Source organism: Corvus brachyrhynchos, unplaced genomic scaffold (assembly GCF_000691975.1).
Source record: "Corvus brachyrhynchos isolate BGI_N302 unplaced genomic scaffold, ASM69197v1 scaffold279, whole genome shotgun sequence".
NCBI classification, from domain to species: domain Eukaryota; kingdom Metazoa; phylum Chordata; class Aves; order Passeriformes; family Corvidae; genus Corvus; species Corvus brachyrhynchos.
The window spans coordinates 4,020,815-4,034,473 of record NW_008246060.1 but is presented as its reverse complement, the minus strand read 5'-3'; the positions used below and the strand labels follow the sequence as shown (position 1 = coordinate 4,034,473).

Sequence of the window (13,659 nt, the reverse complement as noted above, 5' to 3'; positions counted from 1 at the left end):
AAAGAGTGGTTTTGTTCTACCTTCATTTATGAAGGTGAACTTTGATGACTAGAATGTCTTATTACCAGAACTCTCTGGGAAAAAAACCTAGTTAACAAACTGTTTCAGTGTATTAACTTATAAATCCACAGACATATCATGCAGTGGAAATTCCAGATATTCCCATTAACCATGTTCAGTTTGGGTTGGGTTTTTTCTTTCTTGCTTGCTCTCCCCAGATTTTTTGGGGTTTTTTTTTATAAATAATAGTTGAATTTGTACTATCCCTGTCAAGTCAGAATAATTTAATTGAAGGGATTCTTTATACAGGACTCTAATCTCAACCCCTGAAGGACCTGTGACAACAGTTTGGAAGCTTGGAGAGAATTTACATAAATGCTGTGGCCTTAATGGAGCTTCTCTAGCCATGCTGCACCAACTCAGGTCCACCCAGCACAATATTAATATTTAAACAAGAGATTCATAAACTCTGGAGACTAATGTGAAGCATAAATACACCAGTCTTCTGTTTGCCAAATGAGTACATTCATTATTCATTTGCAATTGTAAAATACAAATATACACATTGGACCCAGTCCAATTGCTTTCATTCATGTTCCTCTTCTGTAAACTTACTGTTGTTTCTGTAAGAACTTGAGTTTAGGCTCCTTTTGAAAGCAGAAGGTTTAAGCAGAGTTATAGCTAGGTACAATGTAGAAAGAATTACAGGATGAACCACTGTGTCATCAGCTCCTTCTTTAGGATTAGCTAACATTTCTCTTTCTTGGATTCCTATTTTTCTTGGGACAGACTCAGTTTCTTCACAAAGAACAAGGCTGCTTGTAAAACCTGGTTGACTGAGCAATAGCCTTTGCTGCATACAACAGTCCTAAGAGATTATTCATTGCTTATCCAAACATCAACACCCTCAGCTCACAGGCCAGACAAGCAATACTTTTAGTGCTTTGTCTTCTTTTTCAGCTTCTTTCTTTAGCTTAGACATCTGCTCCCAAATCCACCTCTACCAGCTGTTAACTCCTTACCACTGCACAAGCTGTTCAGGAAGATAAATGGTTCTCAGCCCACTCATTGAGTCCTCCTTTCCCTGATTAGCAGCCTGTGTTTGGGTGCCCAGTTCCCATTTCATCCTAAAACAGATCTAAGCTATAGACTGGGATGAGACAGCTGACTCCAAATATCAATGTCTCATCAGCAGACATTAATGGGTGGCAACAGTTGTGCATTCCAAATATAGAGAATACACTTTTGGTTTTCTCTGCAGCCACCTTCCACAATGATTTTCAATTCATTTTGTAAAATAATCACTTCCTGCCTCCTCAGATACTTCTGCCACTAGCAGAAACTGCATTATTGGGGTGACAGCAAAGGGGAACCAGGTTCCCACACTACTAAATCCAGGCGCATGATCCCAGGAAGAGCAGAGCTACTGAGGCATATTCTGCACTTCCCCATAAAAGCCCTGTAATCTGTTGTATTACAAATCACAGGAGAACACTCACTATGAATAAGAAACGAGTAAAACTTGACCATCAGGAATTAGCTACTGGTTTTCTTGAGTGAGCCTGAACCTTTCAAAGTTGCTTTGCCACATAGCACAGGCTAAAAAGTCCACACAGTCCCCTGCCTTGGCTCTGTCCAGGAGGTCTGCCAAGGTTCCCTGCTGCCACAGGCTTGCTGCAAATTTACAGAAAGAATGAGTCAAAGTGAGTAGAAGCAAACAGCTGGCTGGCTGGAGACCTTGTGCACTCATGCAAGAATTACTTTCTGAGACCAGTACCAAAAATCTCTTTACCAAGATGAAGCATAACAAAGTATCCATGGAAATTTAAATAACATCAGTTGAATCTCTGACAAAAGTATAGCAATAGCTTCTCCTAGGCATTTATATATACTAGGAGGACAAAAACAGGAGTTTTCCATGATCCTCTAACTAGACTTTCAATATAATACCTGTGCTAAGCCTTACAATTTTTGTGTTACAATAACAACAGCTACTAATCACCAAGTATGTGCAGTTTAGGCTTACAGTGTACAAAGTTTAATATTCTTCTTTTGTGTTCCCAAGGCTCATATTGGTTCCATGTTCCAACTACTGAATATTCCTACTTGGTCACTTCAGTGGAACTATAAGTATGACAGGTTTCCACAAATAAAAGTGCCAAAAGATTGAGATAGGTGATAATCATAAACAGAATTTACACTCAAATATAAATAGATATGAAAAGGCTCATGAACAACTTAGTTTAGTTGTTTAATGTCAAAGAGGGAAGATGCAATTTCACGAAAATGCAGATTGCCAGAATATATGAAGAACAGTTTTAACACCTGCTATGAATTTGTGCCATAAGTGGAGCTGACATTACCTCCAGAAGGTTAATTCCAGCAATTGCACAGAGCACACATTTCTGCAGATTAGAAGTGTTTTTTTCCATAACCTTCACATTTACACTGAACAACTACAGCAAGTACTACCCAACATGTCTCAATTTCCTTCGCTCTGGCTGCCAAACGTTTCATAATGTGCCAGATAATTGCACTAATTCTTGCTCTGAAAGACATAAAGGATATTTATGGCTTTTTCCCTGTGTCAGCAGATATGATTTGCCACAGCTGACTACCTTGAATTTCACTGCTGTACAGGATAACACAAATGATTTTTCTCACTGACAGTGCCAAAATTGCAAGGCCCTCCTCTCTGCCCAACTACCGAAAAGGCGATTTTTCATAAGCCTAGGAGATAACTCACCAAGCACAGCACCAGTTAAATATTCTACAAAGAAAAAATGAGCTCCAGATTTACTGGGTTGTCTCCCAGAGCTGGTGAAATCCGAATGACTGTAAAAAGGTGAAGATAACATTTATAGTGCAGACATACTTCTATTTATGGTAGCTGTTGTCTTGACAGGTCACTGGCAGGGAAACCCGATGCTGATTGCTTTCAAGGCTTCTCAGACAGGTCATTGCCACAAGCACTCAGTTTAGCACTGAATGTACTTTAAAAACCAGGCAAAGGCACATGTTCAGAAGCAGCTGAGCCATGTCCCAGCAGAGTGGGACATTTAAAAACTGAAGCAGTTCATCAATCAGTAAGAGAGCATATGGGACTCTTATGTGCAGATACAGGAATCGCTGGGCATGCGTTGGGATAATTGGGGAGTGGAGATAAAGGAACAAAGTCTCCTTGCATGGGTGTGCATGCACTAAAGCCCCAGGTGACAGCAAATATCCCCTGATGGCAGAAGAGAGACAGTCGGTGAAGTGCTTTCTGAATTCGTGTGGGGGCCAAGGGACAGATTCTTGGTGAAGGCCTTTAAGCATCAGCCGATGTTGATAAGTGTCACCACACAAGTAATCCAAACACTGATAAATAAACCTCCTCTGTCTCCACTCATTTACTAACTTTAGTATGAAGGTATTAAGGAACCTGGGGTCTGGTTGCAAAACTGTTTTGTTCCAGTGCTGAGTACCCTTCATGGTGAGGCCTCTTCCCAGAGGACAGAGTGGCATCACTCCAACCACACCACATCTTGTTAGATTCGTTTCCCTTGCTGTACTTTTGCTAAAGATATAAACTTTTATCACCTGCAAAGGTCAAATGCTAGTACACCTGGTAATAAACCCACAGTGCAGGAAAACAGAGACCACATACAGAGACCTATGAAACAGCAGCAAGGTTTAAAATTACAGTTCCCCAAAACAAAGCCTGTCATTGATGCTGATCAAATTTGTTGAATATCTACTTTTAAAATGAACTTGGCTTGCCACAAACAAACAAAAAAAACCCCACCCAACTGAATAACAAGGCTTTTTTACTGCATAGAAGATATTAATTGCTAGCATACACATTTTGCAAAGTGACATTGGCTTATAGTTCATATTAAGCTGGCATGGCTATGATCCATTAAAACAAAGCTTTACAAATTGTAACAGGTATAAATATTTTAACACCCTCTAATGTCAACAGTGAAGGGGGGAAATCCCCTATTATCTGATCACGCTAGGCTGTTCTTTCTTACCACGTTGACTTGCATGACATGCTGTCCCACTCCCCTTTTAGGTTCCAGTTTTGTGCCCACTCACCATCACCCACCCCAAGCATGCCTTCTCTAGCTCCAGCCAGGCACTCACTGCTTGCAAGCTCAGCTGGCAACTTGGATGTCAACTTGAATTTCAGTGGCAAGGGCAGAACGAGTTGCTTCTCTTTCTTGATAACAGGGATTCATTTCTCTGATATCAAATGCTATTACAAACTCAAAGTGAGGGTGAGCTTTTCAGAATCAAATCCAACAACTAAGTAGCCTCCACAGCCAGCACTTATCTTGGCTAAGAAAAGAGAAGCAGTTCTCCTTAAACAGCTCTCCATCCCTCATGCCTCTTCATATGGTTTCTTACTTGAGGCTAGGACCTGTCTAGTCAGTATCAACAGAATGAAAGTGATCAGCCAGCTCAGAACCTGTCACTTGTCATCTGCCCATAACTTACCATATAAACATTTAACTTTTAAAATGTTCCACTGACTATTGGACACACAGTTACAACAGAAAACCTCACTGTGAGGTGTGATCTTGCTGTGCTGTTTGAGGTAGCTAAATAGAGAGGACTCACTTGAACAGAGCAGGTCCAAACACGATGGCCAGGTTTTCCAGAGTCATGAAATTCACTGCACTGTGGGTTGCTACCTGCAGCAGGAAAGCAGACAGGAACTGAAGAAGGTTTTGATGGGCTTTGGGCAGGCAGTTGAGCAATTGTCTCAGGTTCTCTATGCATTCTGTTGTGTTGACTTTGTGCTCTGGGGGGGGGGGAACACCAAACCCAAACTTATGACACAGATATTCCTCATACCAACACAATTTCATCATAACCATTAGATATAAGAAAGAAGGGAAGTTTTAAAATATATTAGAGCAAATTGAAGAATAAATACGTCCCAAACAAGGATTTTATACACTAAATTTTGACAAAAGTTTTCACATATGAATATTTAAGGACCATGGATTTTCTGGATATCGAGTTTTACACACACTGTTTCTGATATACTTCCTGTTATGGAAAAATCATCCAGCACTAGCTGCTTTCTTAGTGAAATTGCAGGCAGGAGTCATGTACCTGAATCCTCAAAACTGCCTTTAAAGATGGTACAAGGTTATCAGCCTTGACTCTCCCAAGAGATTTTACACATGCTCTATGGCTCTCATTAAGAGGAACGAGAAATTGTACCCTTTCAGCCCCACATCATCTTCATTTCCTGACTAATTGGTAGCTCTCAGACTCAAAACATCTTTGCTCTATAAATATGCAGCTGTAGTTACACAAGAGATGCTTAAAAACCTAAATTGGGGATACTTAACATTTTCTTGGTTCTCATTCTTCAGAGAAGGGTAAAAAGGCAGAAAAGGGGTTCACAAGCAACTCGGTTTGATCAGCAGTTCAGTATCAGTAGGGTAAAGTCTCCTGGCTATTAGAATTGACATGACAGTACTGCTCAATAATTGGCAGCTGATGCTCAAATTTGCCGTAGATCACCAGGACACATCTGCGTAGCTTTGACATTGTTTGTAAGTAAATCATGCCCTTAAGGGTAATTTTAGCCCTAAAAAATACATTCTGTGCGGGTCGAGGCCCGTGGTGCACAACTGATTAATGAGAGAAATGGAAACGGGGATGGAGAGGAAAAAATAATTTTAAAAAAGGACAGCAAGACTGTTCAGGGGAGAAAAAAAAAAGGTGCTTGCAAAAGCCCCGTAGGTCTTTCTTCGGAGACTTTCACAGTTCGTGAAACTGCTTCCTTTCTCTTTCTTTGTAAACTCCTACACAGGCATTTTGAACAAAAGCAGCCTGCAAAGTAACCCACAAAACCCACTTATTTGTATGCAAACACGTGAATTAGTTATCAGTCAAAATCACCGGGCAGACCGAGAGCATTAGCTCGGCCATTACAGGCATGGATGGGGAACCAGGCAGTGAACGGCTGTGGGTACACATCTTGGCTCTGCATTTTGAAAGCGTCGTGCTGCTCCACACACTGCTGTCCAAGAAGATTATAGGAGGACTGGTGAAATAAATGCTAACTAAAAATGAAGTTCTAAATAAGAACGGGGATGTACAGAAAACCTCCTGTGCCAGGGAAGGTTAAATAAAAAAGAGGGCTTCAGCTTGGAAAAGAGAGAACTGAGGCAGTGGCTATATAAAGACACAAGCAGCTTTAAGGTGGGGAGTACATTAAAAGCAAAAATGTTATCCCAGGAACTAGTAAGGTATACAATTTTAAGAAGACAGCATGCAGAAGAGGAGCTTTCTCAAAGAATGCAGGATTGGATTGCAGGATGCATTGCCACGAGAAGGAAGGGAATCCAAAAGACTTAACTAAATCAAAAAAAGGCAAGGTCATAGATGCCTGGTCCCTCCAAAGCAATTAAACATCAGTCTCAGGTTAAGGAAACACAAAACCTTGTTTATAGAAGGTGCAATGAACACATTATCTGTCACTGTCAGAGAAAGGACAGAAGCTTGGAAGGTGCCTGTTCTGTACCTTGGAAAGTTTGTAGCAAGCCAGAACAAATATTGTCTGGAAAAACAGCCACTGGTAGTTCTTTCAGGAAGAGCTTCAGGAGACTGGCCACAGAATCAACATCTCCATCATTAATAAGGTCGACTTTTTCCCCTTGATTGTACTTCTGCCTCAATTCCTTGATTTTATTTGCTGGGCCACCAATTCGAAATATACCGACTCGCTCCAGACCTGTGTAAGAAATGCAGAACAGTAAACAGTGGTTGCTTTACCACATCTTTGTGATGAGAACTGGAGTTCAAAAAGCAAGAGCCCCTTTAAGAAGGAACAATAATTGTAACAATTGTAACAATTGTAATGTTTTCAGCATTTACAGCTGAAAATTACAGCTTAAGCAAAGAATACCAGCTTTCAGAAGCCAAGCAGGAAAAATATGAACTTACCAAACGCCTCTAGGTACTCCACCATCTGTGTCACGAGAGAAGGAACCCCACATTGATTTGCATCCTGTACAAGGGTTTCCAGAGGAACACCAAATGTGCTTCTTTCTCCACTAAACTGTAGATCTGGTGAAATTTTATTTGTTGTGTGCCTAACTTGAATAGAAGAGAATGATTTCTGGGAAATAAAAACAGACAAGTGATAAACAGTGACTGGCTTTTATTATTTTACCCTCCAAAGATCTACTGCTTCAGTAAAATTCTTGTCTTCCTCGTAGCATCTTCGTATAAATTTTATTTCTACTGTATATTCTTAAAATACTAATATTCTTCTGTTTAGCTGAGACAAAACCTGTGATGGGGTAAACTCCTGTAAAGCCCCCTCACACCTACAGTCAGGGAAAATAGGGCCTCATGTTGAGGCAGATGTGCTGTTCAGGAAAGGGAGGGGTCACTACACCTCAAAGAAGCCCCAGAAATCAGGAAAAAGCTTACCCTGTGCTGGTGCACAGCCTTCCAACCCCATGAAATTTGTGAATTTCTACCTAATTCCTGAGGATAGAAAATGCAATGTTCATGAAGGAACCAGAAGAAGAACTTAAGCAGCAGCCGTGTTACAAGCATCAGAAGGGGGTCCTGCCTGCTCACCCAGTTATTCCAAATTTCTTACCCCAACAACAGACGCAAAAACATAAGAAATCACAAACAACCTACACTTTTCATCCTGTCTGATGAAGGAAGCTGTTTTGTCATCCTGCCAGGATGCAGAGCACGAGCTGGGAAGTTTGTGGGCTCTGGCGGGGGGTGCCTGTCCCTGAGGGCGGCTGAGGGGCCCTGTGAGGACAGGGCGCTGCCCCAGGTGGGGACAGCCGGCTCTGCAGCCCCTCAGCCCAGCAGGGCTGCCTGGGGCGGGTGTTTAGGAATATCTATCTAAATATATGCTTAGGTACATTTAGAATATATATATTAAATATGTATTTAAGAATGATATCCCTCAGGGATATTTAAGGAAAGGGGAAACTCTGCCCGGCACTCCGAAAGGACTCGCGGCTGCCCCAGCCTCTTCCCCGCCTCCCCTGAGGCCCCTGCTCGCCCTACAGGCGGCTGACATGGCCCGCAGCGCCTGCTGCCTTTTGTCCTCATGTTCCTACCAGGCAATGAGAGCAGAAGCCCAAACCAGGAGCACCTGAATTGACCATTTCTGCAGTAAGACTATTTAAACAGTACCTACATCTCATTTGAAGGGGGGAATTTTTAATTTTTTTTATTTTGTAGCACTATGTCACTGCACTGTGAAACCAGCCTCTTCTTAAATGTTTTTACTACTATGTTTTCAGACAGGAAGAGGAAAGATTTTCCTATGGGTTTGAAGGTGAACTGCTGTAGTGAAGCTGCTTTTCACACACGCCTGCAGCAAAGCCATGAGCTGGAGCTCCAGGCCGGCCCTGCTGCCATGGCAAAAGCACACACAGCACTCGAAACACCCGAGCCCATTTTGCTCTTTCGGTACACAGGCAAGCTTAGAATTTGATGTTAGTGTTAAAGCATAAATAATTACCTAAAAGGAACTAATATCAGCATGTACCAAACATGTTTTACAGCGTTTTTATATATTAGCTGCAAGGTGTTACAAAAAACCTCTAAAATCTTTGTGCACCATTACTCTAAATCCCTCCCCTTTCCCTTTTCAGATGCAGCAGACAGTCAGCCTTCTCAGGAAGGAGGAAGGGTGTGAGAAAGGACTGAAGAAGCCAGATTTAAGTTCACTTACGCAGATGGAAAGGGAGGCGCCTGCTCCCATGTTAGACTGCAGCAGAGTGCCAGTATTTCAGCCTGCAAGACACCATCACCTTTCTTCCCCTCCACAAATCCGTGCAGCCTGGCCAAAGCTAACAGCAGCCACTCTGTATTTAACTTATCGTAGTATAATTGCTAGGCATCATCTTAATCAGTGGTTTCCCTCCAGAGTTGGTGGAAGGTAGAAATTAACTCCTAGTAAAAGTGGATTCCTTCCAGCCAGCACTTCCCTCTGGAGGCACCGTACACAAGCTGAGGGCTGTGTTACCACCAGGAGATGTTTCCATGGCACCTAGCAGACACAATGCCACGGCTTCCTGAGGCACGCTGATCCTGGGCCCGATATTTGCTTTCGAGTGGGTTTTTGCAGTGCAGGTTTGCAGATATTCCTACTACCTGCCGTCCATCCCGCCTGCCACAGCAGCAAGGAAAATACTATGAGGTGGCCCTCAGTGTACACATTATAGCTGCTTGTTTATGTAACACACACACAATTATTTTGGCCAACATATGGGCAAGGACCCATCCAGTTCTTAGAATACAAAGATGCAATTCAGCCCAACACCTTTTATAATTCTTTCATATATAAAGCCTGTCCTGGGAAATAAGCCTTAAAGAAGAAAGTAATGTTGCAGTAAAATGTAATTGGGGGAGATTTTAACACAAACTTAGTAGGTACACATGAAACAAAAGCAAAACACACAAGGCAAAAAAATGTAGAGGTGCTGAGGCAGACCTCCTTGGTGGAGCACTAGAAAAGCAGCAGCTACTCCAACACCACACTGGTGCAGCACAGATAGCAGAGATAATTCCCTCTTCCTCACCAGAAGGAATATCACTTAAAAACTAGTGCAGAATTTTAGCCCACTTACCTCTCCACAAGATCCCACTATGAGGTCTGAATAATGCTGTGGTTTAGAGCTTTCTTTACCTACTAAGCTGGCTCCAGCAGGGTCAGCATCTCCTCACCACCCCACAGGCTCAGCCTGGCCTCATCTCTGCAGACAAGCTCCACCTGTGCCCCTCACCACAGCTGTGGCTGCTCAGCCTGTTCAAGCTGCTGCACTTACAGGAGCTCCTGGGCCTGATGGTGCTGTGCCCCCAACACTGACTGCTAAAAGAGAGAAGAAAATGTGTTCCCTCCTATATCAGCAGTGTGAGTGCCCTCTCACAGCAGCGTGGTGTTCAGTGCTCGCGGCTGAGAGGGTCCGGGGGCATTTTGGTGTGACATCCCCTCCCTGCTCCATCCACATCCTCTGCCCTCCAGCCACTATAAGCGGTGCTTCCCCACCCTCCCTGCCTTCACACCCTTTATCGCTGTGTTTGCAAGGCGGCTGGAGAACGAGCAGCTCCCCCACTTCTGCTGGGTCTCTTTGGGACAGACAGAAGCACGACACATTCAGTCACCGTAGCTAACCACACCGGTGAGCCTGCAGCAATCTCCTTCTGCAGAGAAACACATCACAAAAGGGCCTGTGCGAAAATTACAAAATTAAAACAAAAAATTGTCAACTCTCTAACTCTTTGCTCCCTGCCCCACAGCACATTTCCATTTTCCATCTCACTAGATGCCACGGGAGTCATCCTGCCGATATATCACTCTCCCCACTTCAGCTGAACACGTAACCTGTAGGTAAATACCTTCCAAAGCAACTAATTCTGCACCTGAGCAGCAAACACAAATTTTATCTGTTGGCTCATCACAGGGCAAACAAGGCAGCAGCCACTGCAATCAACCTCTCGGTCTCAACTGCTCCTCTGACTCCAATTATTGAGGAATTCGCTCTCAAGTCCTGCCCGCCGGCTCCAGCGAGGCTCAGGGAGGACGCGGACGCCGCCGCTCCCTGGGAGCCCGCAGCAGCTAGAGGGCACACGAGGCTTGCCCCAGGGGGGGCGCGGGGGGCCCCGGGCCCCCGCCGCTCCCTGGGAGCCCGCAGCAGCTAGAGGGCACACGAGGCTTGCCAGAGAGGTGGTCCTGCAAGCCCCACCGCGGACACGGCGAGGAGCCCCAAGCCCCGGGCAGGGTTTTCCTTTTGTACCGAACAACACGGGTCGGAGGGATGATTTCTCCTCGCATCGCAGTTGTACAAAGAGCAGGAGGCTGCTGGTAGCGCAAATTCAACAGATAACTGCTCATACTGTGTAGCTGAAATTCCAACCCTTCCTTCACAACCTCTGGATCAAAGCAGGACTTGAGATATATGACAAGGATGTGTGGTGCTTTGAGAAGCCAGCCTGACTTCAAGGGCCACGTCTAAATTAAAACCAAAGCTTTTGGTCTGCCAGCACCCTGCGGCCCAGGGGAAGGGCCGTGAGGAAAGGCAGTGCCCCAGCCTGAGCGTGTGAGGGGCTGGACCAGCACCAGGGGCTCCCTTTGTACTCTCTTCACTGGGGCCGTGGCCTCCAGCTGCTGAATGGGCTACTTGTGAGGGTTGCTGATGTTTCAATAAGACTGAGAAAGGATAAACATGAAAGGAAAACAGAAAAGTTTAGTTTTACTCCTTAGAAACAAGGTTTTTTACAGCAGCATTAGGAACAGCAGGATCCCTCCGAGAGAGGGCAGAGGTAAATCCACTGTCGGCAGCAGTAAAAAACAATAGCAGCAAGAAAAATAATTAACTGAGGCTTCAGAGTTCATTGAAGTTTTCCTTCAAAGCTGCAAGCAGCCTGCTCTGCTAACTTGGTGATCTGTGTCTCAGCTTCAGGAGTCTGCAAGCACCCAGCTAAGCAGGCAAGAAAGCCCGTTCTGGTGGGCAAGAGCCAAGCAGGGAGCATGTGCCCCTCCGGGAGGCTGCGGTGGGGTGTGGTGTGGGCAGACCTGCCGTGGCCCACATCCAGCTGGAGAGGCGCTGGTGGCTCTGGATTAGAAGCAAGCACCGGGGCAAGCAGCCCTGCTGATGCCAGCTGCAGGCTTTGAGAAGGCACTGTCATACTGTGATACATCAGTTGCACCACCTCAGCCTTGAGAACCCTTGGGAGCTAAGCCCATAAAAGCATCCCTGAATTATCACGAAAAACAGTCAGGGCTGATACACATGGCTGCGATTCCATCACACAAACCTGTCTTACTGGCTTTCAAAGCAGGTATTAATCTCACACACAGCATCTGTATATTTTATTCCAATTCATCATGAGCCTCTCTAAACAATAAATTCAGTAAGTTCTGAAAATTTGCACATTTTATAGTATATGGACTTGGTAGATAAACTATAGGGCTTCTCAAACAAAAGGAAAAAATGGCAATAAGAGCTACAACCAAGACAGAGTAGACATGGAAAAATGCATCTCATATTAGGTAATCATTGGCAAGAAATGAAGCATCTCTTTCTTGATTGCTACGGTATCACTGTAAGTTTTCCTGCATTTTAGCTGGTAAAAGTCATAGCACAGACATAAGGACTGGTTGCCACACGTCCCTCATCACAACAATCTGATTGCCAACCATGCCTACTTGCCAAGTTAAATTATCAGCGAGGAAGAGTTGCTGTCCTGACAAGAAAGCAGCTCTCCCCTGCTGCTACTTGCATTGCTTTTTGCTGTGCCTATGGGAAGAGCACACAGGCCCCAACATCTCCTGCCAGGCAAGCCCTTGTCAGCTGAGCAGCGTCCCCTCTAACTCTGTTTCTGCTCACAGCTGCTCAGGTGGTCTGCTCTGGGGACAGAGATGGGTATGTCTGCAAGCCAGTGCCAGCCAGGCACACAGGAGCTGCTCCTTCTCCAGCAGCCAGGCACACACGAGCCCAGAGCTGTGCCTGAGCAGATATTCCCTGAGTCACGGCAAGGCTCCTTCCTGCTGCAGACACAGCACCTGGCAGGCTTGGAGCTGCTTCGCTCTATCTGAGCCCATCTTTGGCAAGGGATGTGTTGGTGTCCTGAGGTGGCTCAGCAGAGCCTGTTTCCAGGCAGCTGAATTACAGGCATGTGGAGAACTGCCCAATGAAACAGTGGGAGGCAAATGCTCAGACTGCTTGCTGGCCTTTTTTTTTTAGTCTTCCCAGTCCATTAAACCCTCTAGCATCATCTTTCTTTTAAAGGCTTTTGAAAAGCCTGCAGAAAGCTGCACAATTCCTTGGCAGTTTTGTGGAACTGAAAGTGACTGGCAGGCAACAGATCAATAACTGTCAATATTCCTCTCTTGGAGTGAAATCTCATGAAGGTTGTTTTGCAGCCTGCCTCTCTCTGCTTCCTGTTTTGAATTTCATTTTCTTCCTCTAATCTCCACCTGGCACTTAAACCTCTTCATTTTCTTGATGCTGTTCCAGGGAAAACAAGTCAGCATTCAAAATGCAGTATTGCTTCATTATCTAAAGGCACTACCTTGCTGTTGTTGCTAAAGAGCAGAACATCAGCAAAAAGAGCCACAAGCTGAAAACTATTGTAATGAAGTAAGTAGAGCTCTTTTTCAGGCCCTGCAAATTATTTAAAGTCTATGTTTCTATTATATTTCAGTCTATATCATGAAATTTGCTGACTCCAGGTTTACTTCTCCAAGAAACAGGAAGATGAAAAGAAAAACACAAAGGAACACAAAATTTCTGCAATCATGGTTTGTTCCCTGTCTGCTCATTTTCAAAGGGAATTTGAAATGTTGGATTACTTTCAGTAAAAGTTGCAAGTACCGGGCCAGTTTCTGCATCCCAAATCATCCTCCTGGGAAGACAGACCTCCCAGGAGGCTCCATGCACAAACTGCTGCTGGTTTCTGACACCTTCCCACAGCTGAAGCGAAACTCAGCTTCCAGCTTCGTCTCCAGACAGCTCATGGCGTATGAATCTCTTGCTGCAGCAATTATCTCTGGCACCATATGCTACCATTTTCCCTAAATAATACAGTTGCAACACAATATTGCCTCCTTGAAGAGCTGTAAAGAAGTAAGACAGGATTAGTCCTTGCCTCCTCTCTGCCTCTAGCTTG

The 13,659-nt window shown here is 44.4% G+C and overlaps 1 protein-coding gene across 9 annotated transcripts in view; it reads right to left on the bottom strand.

The window, feature by feature from the left end:
• FAM13C (family with sequence similarity 13 member C) overlaps window positions 1-8,961 on the bottom strand; it is a 126,776-nt gene extending 117,815 nt beyond the window's left edge. For 3 of the 9 annotated variants that reach the window (XM_017746408.1, XM_017746407.1, XM_017746410.1), the window contains exons 1-4: window positions 8,720-8,955; window positions 6,952-7,126; window positions 6,530-6,739; window positions 4,606-4,789 (exon numbers count right to left, since the gene is read on the bottom strand). In XM_017746408.1, coding sequence (XP_017601897.1) covers window positions 4,606-4,789; window positions 6,530-6,739; window positions 6,952-7,126; window positions 8,720-8,749 — 599 coding nt within the window. In that variant the 5' untranslated portion in view covers window positions 8,750-8,955. Of the gene's footprint in view, window positions 1-4,605; window positions 4,790-6,529; window positions 6,740-6,951; window positions 7,127-8,719 lie in introns of all 9 variants that reach the window. The other 6 variants (XM_017746403.1, XM_017746409.1, XM_017746404.1 and 3 more) reach the window with 5 other exon arrangements.
• Window positions 8,962-13,659: the final 4,698 nt, after the last annotated feature.